The sequence below is a fragment of the Gopherus flavomarginatus genome, chromosome 1, assembly GCF_025201925.1.
Source record: "Gopherus flavomarginatus isolate rGopFla2 chromosome 1, rGopFla2.mat.asm, whole genome shotgun sequence".
Lineage (NCBI taxonomy): Eukaryota > Metazoa > Chordata > Testudines > Testudinidae > Gopherus > Gopherus flavomarginatus.
The window spans coordinates 115268809-115289796 of NC_066617.1; the positions used below are offsets into that span (position 1 = coordinate 115268809).

At 41.3% G+C, this 20988-nt stretch overlaps 1 protein-coding gene across 8 annotated transcripts in view; it reads left to right on the plus strand.

Annotated features, from left to right (window-relative positions):
- The window catches only part of TMTC1 (transmembrane O-mannosyltransferase targeting cadherins 1), a 214191-nt gene that overhangs the window by 164103 nt on the left and 29100 nt on the right, over positions 1–20988 (plus strand). For all 8 annotated transcript variants that reach the window (XM_050918180.1, XM_050918178.1, XM_050918179.1 and 5 more), the window contains 2 exons: positions 4015–4158; positions 11151–11259. In XM_050918180.1, the coding sequence (XP_050774137.1) occupies positions 4015–4158; positions 11151–11259 (253 nt within the window). The remainder of the gene's footprint in view (positions 1–4014; positions 4159–11150; positions 11260–20988) is intronic.

Here is a 20988-nt window from a genome sequence, read left to right on the forward strand (position 1 = left end):
GTTTTTAGAGGCCTTTAATTGATTAAGCCATAAGGTGTAACCTGAATACAGGCTTATTGTGTTCTGTCATTCTAGTTCAGGGCTATGTTCTAACCTCTTTTTTACTCCGCTAACATTGATACTGACAACACTGGAGTTCATGCACAGAAGTCCAATGGAGTGAGACCACGGTCCCCTTAGGGCCTGATTGTGTCCATCCCTGCCCCTTATTGCATTGAGTAGCACTTTACTCCTTGACTTCAATGGTGCTACTTGCAGAGTAAGATATTCAACATAACTAAGAGTGGCAGGATCAGACCCTTTCTCATGAACCCATTGAATACCATGTCATCTCACTACACATTGGTTTTTCTCTGCTGCTGTCTCTTCTCCTAATGCTTGTTTGAATGTGGTGTGTGTGACAGTTCTTGTTTTCTATTGCTGGTAAAATTACAAATGGCTTCGACAAAAGTGCTTTAAATTTAGGACCAAATCCTCAGCTGCTATAAATTGGTAAAACTCCATTGACTTTAATGGGGCTAAATCAATTCACACTGGCTCAGGAGCTGGTCCTCAGGGTATATTATTTTTTGTAAAGGCCTTATGACCATAAGTAAATCTAAAGCACATGAAGTACAGCACAGAACAGCTGGAAGTGTCTGCATACTGTAATTTACTTCATTTGATGGCAGAGGCTTTAATGCAGAGTTCAAGTCCTTTATTTATGGAGCCGCTAGTAGGAGTTAAAGAGTTTAAGGATGAAACCAGCTCTGTATTTTCAACTTGGGTTTTCATTCCCTTTTAAATTTCCCCAGAAAATTCCCTAAAATTTCATGTGAACGCTCCTAGGCCAGAGGGGAATTTATTTCTGAAAGTTTGAGGGAAAAACACTAGTTAAAGGGCTGTAAAATGTTGATATATTTCTGAATTTTCCAATAATTGTCTTAAATGCTTTTGCCCACTCATAACTCAAACACAACTTGGTGTCAGGTGTTAAAACCGCCTCATGCTTTGTGAGTACTGACTGTAAAGTAATGCACAGGTTTGTTTTGAAGCAGAAATAGAAAGTCCTGAAAGTCCCTGAACTTTTTTCCAGTGAAATCAATGGCAAAATTCCCATGGACCAGTATGGAAACAAAACTGAGCTCTAAAATGGCTACCTTGAACCTTATCCCAGAGCCCCCTGTATGGAGTGGAAACATAGCTGTGCCATCCTTGAAACAACCCCAAAAAATTGCTGTGATTTGATTCATACCTACTGCCCCATTGTTCCTGGTGCAAAGAATTTCCTACAGCATCTATCATCTTGTGTCCATTCAATTCTGCTGACCAGTGCATTTGGCGATGGACTCAGGGCTTCACTCGTTTTCCCCCCCACCATCCCAGCCCACCTGCTCCTGGGGTGGATGTGACAGCTCTGTGGAGCCTGCCCTTCCTCCCACACCCAGAGGGGGACTTCAGGCTGGTTGTGCGGGGAGATGATGGGCTTCCATGCCCCAGTTCAGCTGTGTTAGGACCAGCCACAATTCGGTCCTTCATTTATAACTCATTGTTATATGTTGGAAAAAACCAACTGAATAAGAGGTAAATAATTGTACTGTTGGTAAATGGTGGTGCCGAAGGACTGTTTAGCTGTGCAAGATAAGGGCTTATACATCCACAAACTGTCAAGTAAACTTTCGCAAATGAGTAGTTGCAGCAAGCAAAGTCTCTCATGGATGAACACAAGATGCTGATCCGAACATGAGGAATGTTGACAGAATATTTAACCATCAGTTATAGTACGGCGGCAGTTCAGTGTCAGACTACGTTTTTAAAATGCATATGGTTGGGTCCAGGAAATACTTAGAGGTCAATTACACAGCTATTAGTACCAGTACATCAGGGATTGTGGTGGAGGAGTAAAATGATTTTGAGACATTTGATCATGCTTATTCATAGAAAGTTACCTGTGTTTTCCACCAGAACCGCATCCCTAGTTGTCTGAGTTCCCTCATACCTTTCCAGATCCTTCCACAAACAGGCCCCTTCCCAGAACTGTTCATATGCCATAAGACCCAGAAAAAGTCTGGTGTAAAAATCAGTGACAAAATACAAAAATGTTCCTGGTACTTAAGAAAAGAAAATCCCTAGGCTGTCATTCATGACATCGTGAGAAAACATGGGGAGAAAAATAGGGAAATTCTCAGATATAGTTTTAAACTTTGTTAGCATTCTGTTTATCTAAGGCACTTATATGGCCCACATTAGTATGGTATCTGAGCACCTACATCTTTAATGTATTTATCTTCACAGCACTCCTGTGAAGTTAGAAAGTAGTATTACCCCTATTTTACAGATAGGGAACTGAGTCACAAAGAGACTAACCACTGTGCCCAAGGTCATGTTGGAAGTCTGTGGTGGAACTTAAAATTTGAGCTGGGTCGCAGGCCAGTATCCTCACCCTTGGACCATCCTTCCTCCTTAGGGTTCATAACAGGGTTACCATATGTCCGGGTTTTCCCTGATATGATCTCTTTTTGGGTTCTCTGATCTCCATCCAGGAGAATTTTTGAAACATGAACAAATGTCTGTGATTTTGAGCTGGATGGCTGGAGAGCAGTGTCTGCTGGCAAGCCACTCAGATCTGAAGGCAGCATCATTGCCAGCAGCAGTGCAGAAGTAATGGTGGCATGGTATGGTATTGCTGTACCTTCTCCTTTCCCGCTCACCCTCCCTCCAGCAGCGTCCTCTATTTGGGAACTTGAAATATGAAAACCTGGTTCATAAGTGATACCCCACTGGCAAAATCAGTTGTGAAGGAACTAGAGAGGGCAGGGCTGGAGAAGCAGCTGCGCATTGTTTAAACTAGACTTCAGTTTATCTGGATTAAAGCTCCTAAATTAGATTCTTATGAATTCAGGCAAAAAGGTGAGAGGAGGTAGGCAGAAAAAGCAGTCAGAGATGAGAGGCTAAAGAGAGAGGAAAAAACTATCTGGAAGCACCGTGCGCAGCACAATAGGGCCCTGAAGTTGATTGGGGCCTCTGAGTGTTTGTTTATTTCATAATAATAATAATTATAATATAATAATAAATTTACACCTTCATCATCTTCTCTCTCTAGGAACCTGCATTTCAGATCTCACTTTTGACCACTTTATTTCTCACTTTTTAGGGAAACAAACACACCAAAATACTGACTTAGGAGCCCAGTTTCAAGTGAGAGTTGAGATTAGTGTTGGTCCACAAACCGCTGTGAATTCAGTGGAGTTACACCACAGATGAATTTAACACGTTGTGCAATATTATTGCAACACAGAAAGGCTGAGTTAAGGCTCTATTTTGAACCACTAATTTTTTATCATTCAGTTTATATATTAACTAGACGTTAAGAATTCATACTCTCAGGCAACTGTAAAAGCGTATTTCCAAAGTTTGATCATTTTGTTTTGTCTAGATAATGTTCTTCTACAGCTGATTTTGTAAGTGAGAAATGACTCCAATGAAGTGTTTTGTTTTGAAATTGTCCTGGAGTTTTATTTCAACTTTTATTGGTGAAAATGAAAAAATGTTAGGGTTTTTTGGGGTTTTTGATGGAAACAAATGGGGGGAAAAAAACAGAAAGGAATGTTTCCCATGGAAATTTCCATTTTAATGGAAAAAAAAAGTGTCAGAAAAATTTTGACCAGATGTAACCACTCTGTCTTCTGCTAGCTTAGTTTATTACAAGCTATGTAATAAACATCCTCCTTCACTCCAACTGCCAGGAGATCTGTAAGAATAATTCTGATTTGCATTTTTCTCTGGAGGCTGAGCACATTTCGCCCCATCTCTTCTTTAGAATGACTATCTCACACATGATGTTTTTGCTCCAAGACTCCCAACTCTTTCTCAACTGCTTTAGGGGAGGAGAAATACATCAGCATGGTTCAGAGGTTTATTTTCACAGAATAACTGCAATAACCTTGTCTGGTGTTGGGAAGAGAGAGTATTAAAGCTGATAGCTTTGTTTGTCAGTATCTGAATGACTGTGATTTGAAATGTCCCCTTTCCCAGATTGTATCCTCGTCATGCGAGTGCCCTGAACAACCTCGGCACGTTGACCAAAGACTTGGTGGAAGCAAAAGAATACTACAGAAGAGCTCTTCAGTTAAACCCACAGCATAATCGAGCTCTCTTCAATCTTGGAAATCTGCTCAAGTAAGTTGAACATTGAGGTCAAATGGCTTCAATAAAATTAAAATACTTCCCCCCTGCTCCCCCTACTGCCCTGTTACAGCAGCAGATTGTCTGCCCAATGGTAGTGAAGAGTGATGTTAAGTTCTCACCGGCAGGCAGGACCTCTTTGGGTTTTAGAGCGGGGTGCTGGCTGTTTTTTGGTTCTGATGTGCTCTTCATTACTTTCTTTTGCTAGCTGCGAGTTCACTTTTTGGGAAGACACGTCACTTTGGCTCAGACAGTCTTGCAAAGAAGCTAGCCAAAGAAAGTAAGTTAGCAATATTAGGCCAGATCCTCAGCCCCGTTAAGACACCTTTACACCAGCCTGGTGTCCTAGAGGTGCTCAAAACCCAGTGTCTCCATCCATCGGCAGGATCCTCTGGTGACAAAGAGTGAGAGTAGTGATCTGTATGTCACTCAGTCCCCCCACTCCCATCCTTGTGGTCAGCAAGTTGTGGGGGACATGACTGATGAGAGGAGGCATGGTTGGGACATCCTTGGCTGCTGGGGCAGCTCAGTAGGGCTATCAGCTGCTTGTACAACTTAATACAGCCATTAGGCTGTTCTAAATTGCACCAGGGAACTGGGGGTCCAGAATCAAGAGAGCAAAGTTGGCTTAAGGCCATTTTTTGACCCATTTGTTGCACCAAATGCTCCTCAGCCACAGCTCAGGGTCTGGCCCCTTGTTATGTTTTACATTAAACATACGCTAGGAACAAAGAGGCCAACACTAGAAACTTTTGCTAATATAGTAATGTCAGTTAATAGATTCATAGACTCTAGGACTGGAAGGGACCTCGAGAGGTCATCGAGTCCAGTCCCCTGCCCTCATGGCAGGACCAAATACTGTCTAGACCATCCCTAATAGACATTTATCTAACCTACTCTTAAATACCTCCAGAGATGGAGATTCCACAACTTCCCTAGGCAATTTATTCCAGTGTTTAACTACCCTGACAGTTAAGAACTTTTTCCTAATGTCCAACCTAAATCTCCCTTGCTGCAGTTTAAGCCCATTGCTTCTTGTTCTATCATTGGAGGCTAAGGTGAACAAGTTTTCTCCCTCCTCCTGATGACACCCTTTTAGATACCTGAAAACTGCTATCATGTCCCCTCTCAGTCTTCTCTTTTCCAAACTAAACAAACCCAATTCCTTCAGCCTTCCTTCATAGGTCATGTTCTCAAGACCTTTAATCATTCTTGTTACTCTTCTCTGGACCCTCTCCAATTTCTCCACATCTTTCTTGAAATGCGGTACCCAGAACTGGACACAATACTCCAGTTCAGGCCTAACCAGCGCAGAGTAAAGCGGAAGAATGACTTCTCGTGTCTTGTTTACAACACACCTGTTAATGCATCCCAGAATCACGTTTGCTTTTTTTGCAACAGTATCACACTGTTGACTCATATTAAGCTTGTGGTCCACTATGACCCCTACATCTCTTTCCGCCATACTCCTTCCTAGACAGTCTCTTCCCATTCTGTATGTGTGAAACTGATTGTTCCTTCCTAAGTGGAGCACTTTGCATTTATCTTTATTGAACTTCATCCTGTTTACCTCAGACCATTTCTCCAATTTGTCCAGATCATTTTGAATTTTGACCCTGTCCTCCAAAGCAGTTGCAATCCCTCCCAGTTTGGTATCGTCCGCAAACTTAATAAGCGTACTTTCTATGCCAACATCTAAATCGTTGATGAAGATATTGAACAGAGCCGGTCCCAAAACAAACCCCTGTGGAACCCCACTTGTTATACCTTTCCAGCAGGATTGGGAGCCATTAATAACTACTCTCTGAGTACGGTTATCCAGCCAGTTATGCACCCACCTTATAGTAGCCCCATCTAAATTGTGTGACTCTTTTTTAACAGCATCTCTATACTAGCAAAAGCTCTAGTGTAGCTGTTGTTTATATTAGCAGAAAAGCGCTTTTGTCAGATAGCTTGTGTCACTTGGGGAACCAGTATAAACTATAGTGGCGAAAGCATTTTTCCCCCCATGTAAGTTGCATCTACAGTATGAGGGATTGCCAGTATAGCTATACCAGCAAACCTTTTCTAGTGTAGACCTGGCCTTAGTATTGGGCTGGTTACAAAACAACATCATCTTACCAAAACTTGTTTTAGCTGTACTCTTCTAAATGTTGCTTTGAATAAGGCTCTATATCAAAGGTAACAAAAGGCTACAGTACTTAAATTCTGCCTTGTACCGTGGTGCTACACGTTATTGGTAATAGAGAATTCACTATGATAACCTTACCAGTCAGTGCTATTGGTTTGGACTGATATATGGAGAACAAGTCATTCCTGGGAAATAAAAGAATAGGTCAATATTATATAAAACCATAGAAAGCACAAATTTGATCCAAAAGGCATTTGATCCAACGTTCTTGCATTATTCATTACAGTTGGCTGAAGTGCTCCTGAACTTCTCTGATCTCCAATTAGTGGGGACCATTCCTAAACATCCTAACATGGAGAAGCACAGATCAGCCTCTAAGATCAAGGGGGTGCATAAAGCCACATTTTCCCCCCGACCCTCAAATGCCCTACGTCAACCCATTATCTCCTATATCTTGACCAAGTTCTAACATGGGTAATTACATTCTTTCTGTTATGGTTCACGTCCCCTCTTAAAAACCATTGGACAATGCGGCTGTTAAACAGGTGCTGTGTTCCATCCCAAAGGCAGCTGCTTTAAAGCGGTGGCTGTGTGAGTTCTGTAAAGTGCTTTTGAATCCTTCAGGTTAAGAAGTGCTATAAAAAGACAATTATTACTAAGACCATAGCCTTAGAGATATTGCAGCCTGTAATAAAGTTGAACTTAGATATGCAAACTGATTCTCTGCTGGCTTGCACGAAGTACAGACATTTAAACCTGTGCAAAGTGAGTACAAAACTCTGCCACTGGTGTAATGGAGAACTCAGATTTGATAACATTTTGTGCCCACTTTGCATGGGCATAAATGACTATGCCAGGGAAAATCAGTGGAGAACCAGGCCTGCAATATTTAAAACATGGCTGTTAATAGTATTATTTACACTAGGACATTTGAAAAATTATTCTGGGGGAAGTCAGAGTCAATTCTGCAAAGTTCCTTGCATTTATATCTACTTGTTTTGGAGGAATCCTGCTGTGCACTTCATTAGATTGTACTCCCGCTGGAATTTTGAGAAAAGGGAACTTCAGCATTTTGGAGGAATAAATTTGCTGTTAACATGTGGGAATCTGCCTCCCCTTCCCGTTTGGAAATAACCTGTCTATCCAGACAGCTGTTCCTAGTGACCTGGGCTTGAGTAAATTTGTTTTGGAATCCACAAGATCGAATCTTTTGGTTTTTCACAGTAGTCCCATTTAAAAAAAACTTTCCATTTTCCGTTTTGGCCAGAAGATGAATTTTCACAGGAAGCACTGCATGATATCAATGAGTTAATGAACCTCTGGCTTTGTTTACATACTCTAAAAGAAACTTGAATGGCATTATTTTCTTGCCTTGTATAAATATCAGACAGAGGATAGCTAAACCGTGCAAAAAGTTTTCTCAGTAAAAAAGCAATCACTAATAGACTCCCCTCCAGAGAAAAACCACATCCCTATCCTTTTGTAGCTCAAAATGCCTCTTCCTTTGGGTTTAATATTTCTTTTAAAGCTCTGCATTATGTAAATATTTAACTCGTGTCTATGGATTCAGAACTGATGAGATTTAACTTGAAAAAACAGAATAATATGGATTATTCATACCAGAATCTCTTATACAGATTTTTATGAAGAATTCAGACAAAAAAAGGATATAAAATTTGGTAAATATATCGGAGAAGTGAATATGCATGAACACACAAGTGCACACATAACCTGAGTTTGTTGCAGCAGGAAGAATAGGAGAGATAGTCCTCTTCGCTGTATCCCTTCAAATGTAAGGATTTATAACAGGCAGTATGGCACTTCTGTCTAATAAACACTTCCATACTCTGTGCACTATAAGTATGTTATGGCTACACTTTCAAAGAAAAGATTGAATGCCTTGAGGCCTGTTAACTGAAATCTAATGTTTATTCCCAGGTCAGACTACACAGTACATAGAAGAGCATACAAGATGTCTAGTACAGTTATTACAATGATTTAGCCCAGGTTTGACAAGACCACCTATCCTGAGGAGGAAGAGATGTCAGTCTGCCCTCTCTTCTGAACTTCTCAGATTCAGACTATGGGGCATAAGTGTGAATGTGCTGAAATAGCCGTGTGTGTTTGTCTGAAAGAGGCAGAGAGTATCATGGAAAAGTTAAACTCATCAGAAACTTTGCAATATTAATACCTTTTGGAAACTAAAACATTTCCCCTACCCACCAAACAACCAAACCAAATGCTGCTACATCTTAGGGACATCAGTCCAGAGTTTGGGTAAGGTCTCTGATTTGAAACTCCGCATTATACATAGTGCTGACATTATAACCATGCTTCTTGAACCATGTCTCATATATCACTTGTTGGCTGCAGTACTGCGTACATAGTTTTACCCCTTTCAGAAAAATGTCGTTATATTAAAACTGGAAACAGGAAGATTCTGTATTGTAGATGGATGCCAAAGGAGTAAGTTGTCCATATTCATTTTAACATACGTCGTCCAATTTGTTTAGTTATTTATTTACAGATGAAGACAGCTAGAGACGGTAAATGTCTTTTGCTTATGATGCTAAACCAAGATCCTTTCTCCTGGCTTTTGGTAGCTATACAAGTAGAAGTTAAAAGATTCTGTGGCATTTTGTTGGTGAGAAGAGGAAAACCCCTGTGGCTTGGCTGGAAAATTTTCTATTGAGGAAAACTGGTTACTCTGTTAAGGTTGTGTTGAGCCCCTCCTGAGCACACAGTGGATCCGGTGTTCGTGCAGACATTGTTCTACTAGTATCTAATGCTTTACTTTGTAAAGTCATTTGCGATATTTTGAAAGTAAGAAGTGCTATAGAAGACCAAACCCTATGCTATTCTTTTCTCTGACAGTGAAATTTATCCCAGTGCAGAGACCCCTCACAAGGCCCTATGAATCACTTACCCTCCATCTTATGGATTTAAGTGGTACCTCGGCCACTGTGTGGGATGAATTTCACCCTCTCTGTATAGCAGTGAAGGTGTTCATTCATCTGGCTTTTGTCGTGATAGATAACGAATGCATAGAAAATAAGCATATAAAAAAATCCTCCCTTTGTACCATACAATATGAGATTAAACAGATCATTTTTAAAATTAAAAAACTCATATGGCCTCCATCCTGTAAGAGGCTGAGCACTTTGGCTCTGATCCAGGAAAGCATTTCAACACATCATCGACTTTCTACTCATTTGCTTTAAGTTAAGCCTGTGTAAATGCTTGGCTACATCAGGGCCAGAGTACTCTGCATCTTGCAGGGTTGAGGCCTGTTAGAGGTTGTTATGTCTGTTCTTTTAATATAATTCGGTCTGTCACAACCAAAAGATTCTGTAATCTTTTCCTCCTCCCCTTTAAGGAGACACATTGTTCAGGGATCAAACAAAAAAGGGTTATTCAAAAAAAAAGAGTAATTAAGAGTGCATGCTTGCGGTTAATGGGGACTTTTACTGCTGTCAAGTGGATCACTTAATCCTTTTATTTCTGTATCTGGCATTTCCTACATTCCTGCCAAACCATTGATAACTTTACAAAACAGTCATCTGTTTTCAGTTTATATAAATGTGTCACAAAACTCCAGCCAAAGAATCCAAAAGTTTTCTAAATTGACAAACTACCTAGCCTTTAATTAGTAAGAGGGAAAGTGGTTCTTTATTTGTTTTTGCTTATTTGGGTAATTTAGATTGAGTACCACTGTAAGAAGGAAAAGACTAGCCCAACTGTTTTTACTTAACTTAAAGCACAGGGAAAATATTCTCTCAGTTATATAACTAGAAGGGGAAAAAAATCTGAAAATCCACAAATACTGTCAGCTGAAATTTGCACCTTATAAACAAGATCTGGTTTCTTGGCCATGTCGCCCAGATGAAATCCAAGGCTAAAGTTGCAAGCTTTTCACATATTTCTCAAACTTCAGAGTCCTTTGTTTCTTTTCAAAGGCTATGATGTTCATATTACTTTGTGCACCCAACACAAAGAAAGCTTGTTGGCTCAGTCTATATAAACATCCACAGCCACTCACCCAGGGCAACTGCTCCCTTTTCCAAGGCGAGAAATGTAGTAAACCCCTCCACTGCAACTGGAGCTCACCACATTAGGCTTTCCACAACCATCTCTGGCCATTCCCTTCCTAGGAGCAGAGTCAGGTACTCTCCCCAGGCCAGCAATGGTCAAGATGCTTGAGAATGCAGTTAGTGATACTGGGCCGTCAAAAACATGAAAATATATTCCACTTAAAATGTATACGTTGTTTAATTAAATCGTGACACTGTGCCCATATAACACACTTTTATCTAAGGATCTCAAAGCACAAACAGCTTTAAGGTTCGTAAAGCCCTTATGGAGTATGTAAGCTTTATTGTCCCCATTTTGTGGATGGGGGAAACAGAAGCAGAGAGAGGTTTCCCATAAGTGACCTATTCCAAGTGAGTCAGCGACAGACATGGGAATAGATCCCAAAAGTCCTGACTAGCAGTCCACTGTTCTAACCCTAGACATTTCTTCCTGTAAGGCAAGTGACTTCCTAATGGCTTCTGTGGGAGAATCTAAGCTATAGAAATCCATACAAGGAATCTGAAGGTGCCAGGATACAAACTTACCATATAACTAATAACTTCAGTTCTTCACTTCTTCTCCTCCCACTGGCAGAGAGTCTATGGAATTCTATATTGCCTCAGGAGATTCTGGTTACCTAGACTGTGGCTAGAAGCCAGAGTTAATTAGTTAGTCTTTGTTGAAAAGAACAAGACAGGGACTTTCAAGTCTCTTTAAAGTATTTAATCAATAGGTGACCTAAACATATTGTTAAACGAACTTTTGTTTCTTTTATGACTTGCAGGTCCCAAGAGAAGAAAGAGGAAGCTGTGTTCTTATTGAGAGATTCCATTAAATATGGTCCAGAGTTTGCAGATGCTTACTCAAGCCTTGCTTCCCTGTTGGCTGAACAGGTAACCAGTAATATTTAGACTTGGGTAGCTCATTCCTTCTGTGCACGATGCATTGATGTTACCTTTTGACATGTCTGATTCTCCTCTGACTACAATAAAAACTCTCTCACCAATACATGAGAATGGCCATTCTGGGTCGGACCAATGGTCCATCCAGCCCAGCATCCGGTCTTCTGACGGTAGTGAATGCCAGATGCTTCAGAGGGAATGAACAGAACAGGGCAATTTCAAATGAAATTTGAAATCTGTCATCCTGTCCCAGATTCTGGCAGCTGAAGGTTTAGGGATATCCAGAGCAGGGGGTTGCATCCCTGACCTGTCCCATCCCTTTCATATATCTATTTTTTTTAAAAATGTAATTCTGTGAATATCTGGGTATGACAGCTGGTGGATTCTAGAATAAATTGCTTCAGTACGGCAAACCCACTTTGAGATAGCAGGTTTGATTGAGCTAATTTGAGGTTATGTTAGTACAATGTGAAGTCTTTTAATGTAATTTGAAAGCTTTCCAAGCTATTGAAATTATAGAGAAATCATGATCTATTACATAGTGCACCTAGAGTGTGATAATAGGCAAACTATATAATACATTCAATACAAAAAAACACAGCGTTTAAAAGCACATTATTAAGGGTGCAAAGTCAAGCACTCAAGAGTTAGGAAGTGCCAGAATTAATGTTGCCTGGGCAACCTTAATCCAATCCCCCTTCTTCATCTGTATTATGATTCAGTCTTTAATTACATGATCACATACTGTTTTTACACAAGACCCCTGCCTCACTCAATGCACAGAGTGCATGGTCCTCACTTAATGCACAGCTGTTCAGTGTTTTTTCTCCCCAGTGTGTGTTCCTAAGCCTGCTTATTGAACATTGTTCAAACCCGGTTCCGAAGACAGAATTATTAATTTCCTCCTGGGCTTTTCTACTGCACTCATCACTATAATATCTGAGTGTTTCACAAATATTTCCTTTTTTTTTTTTTTTTTTTTTTTTTTTTTTGCAAAATACTCCTGTGACACGAGTGAGTTTTATCCCCATTTTACAGATGGGGAGCTGAGGCACAAAGTGATTAAGGTCAAAGGTATCCACTAATTTTGGGTGCCGAATCTGAGACTTTCAATACCTGATTTTTTAGAGAACATAGCATCATATATCACTTTATATGTTCAAAATGCTGCTTCCATTGATTTCACTTGCAACTGAGAGTGCTCAGTGCTTCTGCACATCAGATCCCAGGATCTTAAGGTGGAATCTCTGAAAATGAGAACACGCAATTAGGGACCATCTGTGAAAAGTTGAATTTCAGTGACTTTAGCATCACATATGAACTCTGTGGCAGAGACAGGGCTAGAATATAATTCCTTGCCTTAACCATGAGCCTGTCCTTTGTCTTCCTATAATCCCCTGCCTCATTCACTGCACACCTTCCAACTTTTGCAACAAATAAGGCAAGGGTCCAACAGACAACAATTTCCTTCTCTCTACAGTCCTCATTCATCCCTAGGGCAGGTCCATCCTGTGCACTGAATAAAGCAGGGTCCTGTGGAAAAAGTAGCTTGTGACCGTGCAATCAAAGACTGTATCATAATGCGTGCAGAAAAGGAGGCCAAATTAAGGTTGAAAGGGCAGCCTTAATTCAGGCATTTCCTGACTTGTGAGTGATTGACTTTTCGGCCTTAATGATGTTCTTTTAACAGAGCTTTTTGTGTGTAATTTTCAAGTTTTGTTTTGTTTTTTAAAGCAAACTGAAAAAAAACAAAAATTCTATCATGTGGCATCATATTGACACCCACCTAGATCATCATCATTGTTGGAAACTTTAGATCCACAGAACAGAGTTCTGCTATCTGAGTTAATGGAGTAACGAATAGCAGTAGTATACTGTTGTCCTCTATGTGGACCAAGACTAGAGGGAAATGAAACACACACTTTGTCAGTGGGTTTTGCAGAGATTTGCTGACAGCAGAGGAATGGTGAGACTCAGGAATCTTGGGTTCTGTTCCTCTCTGGAAGGAAGTGTTCTCTAGTGGGCACACTTGTCTGCTCATTCTCTCCAAGCTTGACCCAGTCTGCTCTTTTCCCTCTAGCCTTTTCCAGCCTTGCTCAGGCATTCCCACCCATCAGGGCCTTGTCCCCAGCCTCTTGCCCGTCCAGTCCCAGTTCACCCCCTCTAGGGTCTTATCTGATCGGTCTCTTCCCCCTGTCTCAGGTCTTCAGTTGCCCTCCCCCTATTCCCCATCCTCACTAATTTCCAGCGCCAGTCTCCTTCCCTGGGATGCTCATCCAGTCTCCTTTCCATGCTCCCTGTTTCCGTTTCCCACCAGCTCTATCTCCAAGTCTCTTTGCCCAGTCAGACCCAACTCTGTCACCCACAACCGCACAAGCTTCTCATCAGATTTGTCCCCTCCCTGCATTTCATTTCTCCTCCTCAACTGGTTCCAGCTCTAGTCTTCCACACCAGCTCCTTTCCTGGTTCTTCTCTCCCTCCCTCCCCCTCACTTTTCCCTCTCTTTCTCCCAGTGCTAGTCTCCTTTGAGGTCAGACTAGATGATCCAATGGTCACTTCTGGTGTTAAAATCTATGAGTCTATAAAAATCCTCCCCCGTGTCCTGGCTCCCAGTCTCCAAACACACACACCCCAGATCCCAGCCCCTGCCTTCTTGCCCAGCCACTCCCCACTCCCTCCGACCCCACAGCTCCCAGACTCAGTTGTTCCCCTCTCCCCTTGCCCTGGCAGCCACCAGTTCCAGTCATGTCTCCTCCAGGCTCTTTGACCCAATCTTCTTCACTTTCATCCCTCCCCCAGGATTGGCTCTTGTCCTCTCTGCATTTGAATCAGGCAATTTCTTCATCCATATTACCTGGGCTTGGGCAGGGGGACGGGGGTGGGGGGGGGGGAATCACTGAGAGCACAGGAGATATAAATTCCCTTCTCTCAGTTCCAGTGCCTCGCCTCAGCCTGTCCCACAGCAGCCCAGAGCTGTAGTTGCAGGGAAAGTCCTACTCAACCCTCTGCAGATACAAGCAGCAGCATGTTGTGAGCATGTGCAAACTGTTTTTATAGAGGCTTATAACTTGGACAAATCTGGGAGGATTTTCTTGGGCACAGCACAAGGCACATCCCTGACACAGAAGCAACCTCGTACCAAATTTCAAGTCCCTGTGACAAAGCATGGGGGTGCTACAGCTTTTCGAAGAAAAGATTATCCAAAAAATTTTAACATGGGCCAAAAAATATATTTTCCCTAGTTTTGTTCTTGAAAACATCTGAATCATTTTAGCTGAAATTTTCCAAAAAGAGTCATCTTGAGGCAGACATCCAGCATGGAAAATTTCAGCCCAAATGATTAAAGTTTGAAAGTTAACAGCAAATAAAAAGAGGGTCCTATAATGGGGAGGGTCAGGCAGTTTTAATATGTGCTGTTACCAGCCCCGTCTATAATAAATATCAGTTGCTAAAATGTATTTTGCTATTTTATTTTCTTCTCCATCCGTCTATGGATGAGAGTAAAATGTTACCAGATCTGGTATCTCTAGTATGTCTGATATGATAGGAATTTCAAGGCATGGCCTTTAGATTTCTATCAGCAATATATTTGCACATACGCACATAGAGTGGGTTTGTTGCATTGAAACTGTGTTTTGAATAAGCCCCTCAATGGGCAGAAGAGCAAACTATCCCACTGCATAGGAAAAATAGGAAGTACAGCAAGAGACCACCCTTGCTTAACCAGGAGATCTTCAATGATCTGAAACTCAAAAAAGAGTCTTACAAAAAGTGGAAACTAGGTCAAATTACAAATGATGAATATAAACAAATAACACAAGTATTTAGGGACAGAATTAGAAAGGCCAAGTCACAAAATGAGATTAAACTAGCTAGAGACATAAAGAGTAACAAGAAAACATTCTACAAATACATTAGAAATAAGAGGAAGGCCAAGGACAGGGTAAGCCCATTACTCAGTGAGGGCAGAAGAACAATAACAAGAATATGTGTAAATGGCAGAAGTTCTAAATGATGTTTTTCTTTTAGTTTTCACCGAAAAGGTTAGTAGTGATTGGACATTTAACATAGTGAATGCCAGTAAAAATGAGGTAGGATCAGAAGCTAAAATAGGGAAAGAACAAGTTAAAAATTACTTAGACAAGTTAGATGTCTTCAAGTCACCAGGGCCTGATGAAATGCATCCTAGAATACTCAAGTTGCAGACTGAAGAGATATCTGAACCATTATTGATTATCTTTGAAAAGTCATGGAAGGTGGGAGAGATTTCAGAGGACTCGGAAAGGGAAAATATAGTGCCAATCTATAAAAGGGAGAATAAGAAGCTTAACTTCAGTACCCAGAAAGATAATGGAGCAAATAATTGAGCAATCAGTTTGCAAACATCTAGAAGATAATAAGGTGATAAGTAACAGTCAGCATGGATTTATCAAGAGCAAATCGTATCAAACCAACCTAATAGCTTCTTAGACAGAGTAACAAGCCTTGTGCATGGAGAGGGAGTGGAAGATGTGGTATATCTTGACTTTAGTAAGGCTTTTGATACTGTCTTGCTTGGCCTTCTCATAAACAAAATTAGCGAAATACAATACAGTGGGTGCATAACTGGTTAGAAAACCATTTGCAGAGAGTAGTTATCAATGGTTCACAGTCAAGCACAAGGAAGGGCACATCAAAAGAGATCCCACAGGGATCAGTTCTGGGTCTGGTTCTGTACAATATCTTCATCAATAAGAACATAAGAATGGCCATACTAGGTCAGACCAAAGATCCATCCAGCACAGTATCCTGTCTGCCAATGCCAGGTGCCCCAGAGGGAGAGAACCTAACAGATAATGATCAAGTGATCTCTCTCCAGCCATCCATCTCCACTCTCTGACAAACAGAGGCTAGGGACACCATTCCTTACCCATTCTGGCTAATAGCCATTAATGGACTTAACCTCCATTAATTTATCTAGTTCTCTTTTAAACTCTATTATAGTCCCAGCCTTCACAACCTCCTTTGGCAAGGAGTTCCACAGGTTGACTGTGTGCTGTGTGAAGAAGAACTTCCTGTTATTTGTTTTAAACCTGCTGCCCATTAATTTCATTTGGTGGTCCCTAGTTCTTATACACCTCTACCTCACTATAACGTGACCCGATATAACACGGGTTCGTGTATAGCGTGGTAGCAACAGGGCTCCGGCGGCACTTTAAAGGGCCCGGGGCTCCAGCTGCTACAGAGAGCCCTGGGCCCTTTAAATCCCGCTGGAGCCCTGCCGCTGCTACCCCAGGGCTGTGGCAGCAGGGCTTGGCCGGCAATTTAAAGGGCCTGGGGCTCCCCACAGCACTGGAGCCCGGAGCTCTTTAAATCACCACCAGAGCCCTGCCACCTCTACCCTGATATAACAGGGTTTCAGCTATAACGCGGTAGGGATTTTTGGCTCCCCACGATGGCATTATAGTGGAGTAGAGGTGTATTATGGGAACAAGTAAATAACTTTTCCTTATTTGCTTTCTCCACACCACTCATGATTTTTTATACCTCTATCATATCCCCTCCTTAGTCTCCTCTTTTCCAAGCTGAAAAGTCCTAGTCTCTTTAACTTCTCCTCATAACTTCTCCTCATATGGGACCTGTTCCAAACCCCTAATCATTTTAGTTGCCCTTTTCTGAACTTTTTCTAATGCCAATATATCTTTTTTGAGATGAGGAGACCACATCTGTACTCAGTATTCAAGATGTGTGCGTACCATGGATCATAGAATATCAGGGTTGGAAGGGACCTCAGGAGGTCATCTAGTCCAACCCCCTGCTCAAAGCAGGACCAATCCCAAACTAAATCATCCCAGCCAGGGCTTTGTCAAGCCTGACCTTAAAAACCTCTAAGGAAGGAGATTCCACCACCTCCTTAGGTAACCCATTCCAGTGCTTCACCAACCTCCTAGTGAAAACGTTTGTCCTAATATCCAACCTAAAGCTCCCCCACTGCAACTTGAGACCATTACTCCTTGTTCTGTCATCTGGTACCACTGAGAACAGTCTAGATCCATCCTCTTTGGAACCCCCTTTCAGGTAGTTGAAAGCAGCTATCAAATCCCCCCTCATTCTTCTCTTCTGCAGACTAAACAATTCCAGTTCCCTCAGTCTCTCCTCATAAGTCATGTGCTCCAGCCCCCTAATAATTTTTGTTGCCCTCCGCTAGACTCTCTCCAATTTTTCCACATCCTTCTTGTAGTGTGAGGCCCAAAACTGGACACGGTAGTCCAGATGAGGCCTCACCAATGTCGAATAGAGAGGAATGATCATGTCCATCAATCTACCGGCTTATATAAGGGCAATAAGATATTCTCTGTTTTATTCTCTATCCCTTTTTTAATGATTCCTAATATCCTATTTGCTTTTTTGACTGCCGCTGCACACTGCTTGGACATCTTCAGAGAACTATCCATGATGACGCCAAGATCTCTTTCCTGATTAGTTGTGGTGAAATTAGCCCCCATCATATTGTATGTATAGTTGAGGTTATTTTTTCCAATGTACGTTACTTTACATTTATCCACATTAAATTTCAGTTGCCATTTTGTTTCCCAATCACTTAATTTTGTGAGATCTTTTTGAAGTTCTTCACAGTCTGCTTTGGTTTTAACTGTCTTGAGCAGTTTAGTATCATCTGCAAACTTTGCCACCTCACTGTTTACCCCTTTCTCCAGATCATTTATGAATAAGTTAAATAGAATTGGTCCTAGGACTGACCTGTGGGGAACGCCACTAGTTACCCCTCTCCATTCTGAAAATTTACCATTTATTCTTACCCTTTGTTCCCTGGCTTTTAACCAGTTCTCAATCCATGAAAGGATCTTCTCTCTTATCCCATGACAACTTAATTTACGTAAGAGCCTTTGGTGAGAGACCTTGTCAAAGGCTTTCTGGAAATCTAAGTAGACTATATCCACTGGATCCCCCTTGTCCACATGTTTGTTGACCCCTTCAAAGAACTCTAACAGATTAGTAAGACATGATTTCCCTTTACAGAAACCATGTTGACTTTTGCCCAACAAGTTATGTTCTTCTCTGTGTCTGACAATTTTATTCTTTACTATTGTTTCAACTAATTTGCCCGGTACTGATATTAGATTTACCAGTCTGTAATTGCTGGGATCACCTCTAGAGCCCTTTTTAAATATTGGTGTTATATTAGCTAACTTCCAGGCACTGAGTACAGAAGCTGATTTAAAGGACAGGTTACAAACCATAGTTAATAGTTCCGCAATTTCACATTTTGAATTCTTTCAGAACTCTTGGGTGAATGCCATCTGGTCCTGGTGACTTGTTACTGTTAAGTTTATCAGTTAATTCCAAAACCTCCTCTAGTGACACTTCAATCTGTGACAATTCCTCAGATTTGTCACCTACAAAGGACAGCTCATGTTTGGTAATCTCCCTAACATCCTCAACCATGAAGACTGAAGCAAAGAATTCATTTCGTTTCTCCGCAATTACTTTATCGTCGTTAAGTGCCCCTTTTGTATCTCGATCAGTCAGGGGCCCCACTGGTGGTTTAGCAGGCTTCCTACTTTTGATGTACTTAAAAACATTCTGTTATTACCTTTTGAGGTAATGATTTACATAATGGCATAGAGAGTACACTTTAAAAGTTTGTGGATGATACCAAGGTGGGAGGAGTTGCAAATGCTTTGGAGGATAGGATTAAAATTCAAAATGATCTGGACAAACTGAAGAAATGGTCCGAAGTACATAGGATGAAATTTAATAAGGACAAATGCAAAGTATTCCACTTAGGAAGGAACAATTAGTTGCACACATACAAAATGGGAAATGACTGCCTAGGAAGGAGTACTGCAGAAAGGAGTCTGCAGGTTACAGTGGATCACAAGCTAAATATGAGTGAAACAACTAACAAAATCATCGAAAGCCCAAGATTTGGTGGTGATGGGGGACTTCAACTATCCAGATATATGTTGGGACAATAACACCGCGGGGCACAGACTATCCAATAAGTTCCTGGACTGCATTGCAGACAACTTTTTATTTCAGAAAGTTGAAAAAGCTACTAGGGAGGAAGCTGTTCTAGACTTGATTTTAACAAATAGGGAGGAACTTGTTGAGAATTTGAAAGTAGAAGGAAGCTTGGGTGAAAGTGATCATGAAATCATAGAATTTGCAATTTTAAGGAAGGGTAGAAGGGAGTACAGCAGAATAGAGACAATGGATTTCAGGAAGGCGGATTTTGGTAAGCTCAGAGAGCTGATAGGCAAGGTCCCATGGGAATTAAGACTGAGGGGAAAAACAACTGAGGAAAGTTGGCAGTTTTTCAAAGGGACGCTATTAAGGGCCCAAAAGCAAGTTATTCCGATGGTTAGGAAAGATAGAAAATGTGGCAAAAGACCACCTTGGCTTACCCTTGAGATCTTGCGTGACCTACAAAATAAAAAGGCGTCATATAAAAAATGGAAACTAGGTCAGATCACGAAGGATGAATATAGGCAAATAACACAGGAATGCAGAGGCAAGATTAGAAAAGCAAAGGCACAAAATGAACTCAAACTAGCTATGGGAATAAAGGGAAACAAGAAGACTTTTTATCAATACATTAGAAGCAAGAGGAAGACTAAGGACAGGGTAGGCCCACTGCTCAATGAGGAGGGGGTAACAGTAACGAGAGACTTGCAAATGGCAGAGATGCTTAATGACTTCTTTGTTTCGGTCTTCACTGAGAAGTCTGAAGGAATGTCTAGTATAGTGAATGCTTACGGGAAGAGGGTAGATTTAGAAGAGAAAATAAGCATAGAGCAAGTAAAAAATCACTTAGAAAAGTTAGATGCCTGCAAGTCACCAGGGCCTGATGAAATGCATCCTAGAATACTCAAGGAGTTAATAGAAGAGGTATCTGAGCCTCTAGCTATTATCTTTGGGAAATCATGGGAGACGGGGGAGATTCCAGAAGACTGGAAGGGGGCAAATATAGTGCCCATCTATAAAAAGGGAAATAAAAACAACCCAGGAAACTACAGACCAGTTAGTTTAACTTCTGTGCCAGGGAAGATAATGGAGCAGGTAATCAAAGAAATCATCTGCAAACACTTGGAAAGTGGTAAGGTGATAGGGAATAGCCAGCATGGATTTGTAAAGAACAAATCGTGTCAAACTAATCTGATAGCATTCTTTGATAGGATAACGAGCCTTGTGGATAAGGGAGAAGCGGTGGATGTGATATATCTAGACTTCAGTAAGGCATTTGATACAGTCTCGCATGATATTCTTATAGATAAGCTAGGAAAGTACAATTTAGATGGGGCTACTATAAGGTGGGTGCATAACTGGCTGGATAACCGTACTCAGAGAGTAGTTGTTAATGGCTCCCAATCCTGCTGGAAAGGTATAACAAGTGGGGTTCCGCAGGGGTCTGTTTTGGGACCGGTTCTGTTCAATATCTTCATCAACGATTTAGATGTTGGCATAGAAAGTACGCTTATTAAGTTTGTGGACGATACCAAACTGGGAGGGATTGCAACTGCTTTGGAGGACAGGGTCAAAATTCAAAATGATCTGGACAAGTTGGAGAAATGGTCTGAGGTAAACAGGATGAAGTTCAATAAAGATAAATGCAAAGTGCTCCACTTAGGAAGGAACAAGCAGTTTCACACATATAGAATGGGAAGAGACTGTCTAGGAAGGAGTATGGCAGAAAGAGATCTAGGGGTCATAGTGGACCAC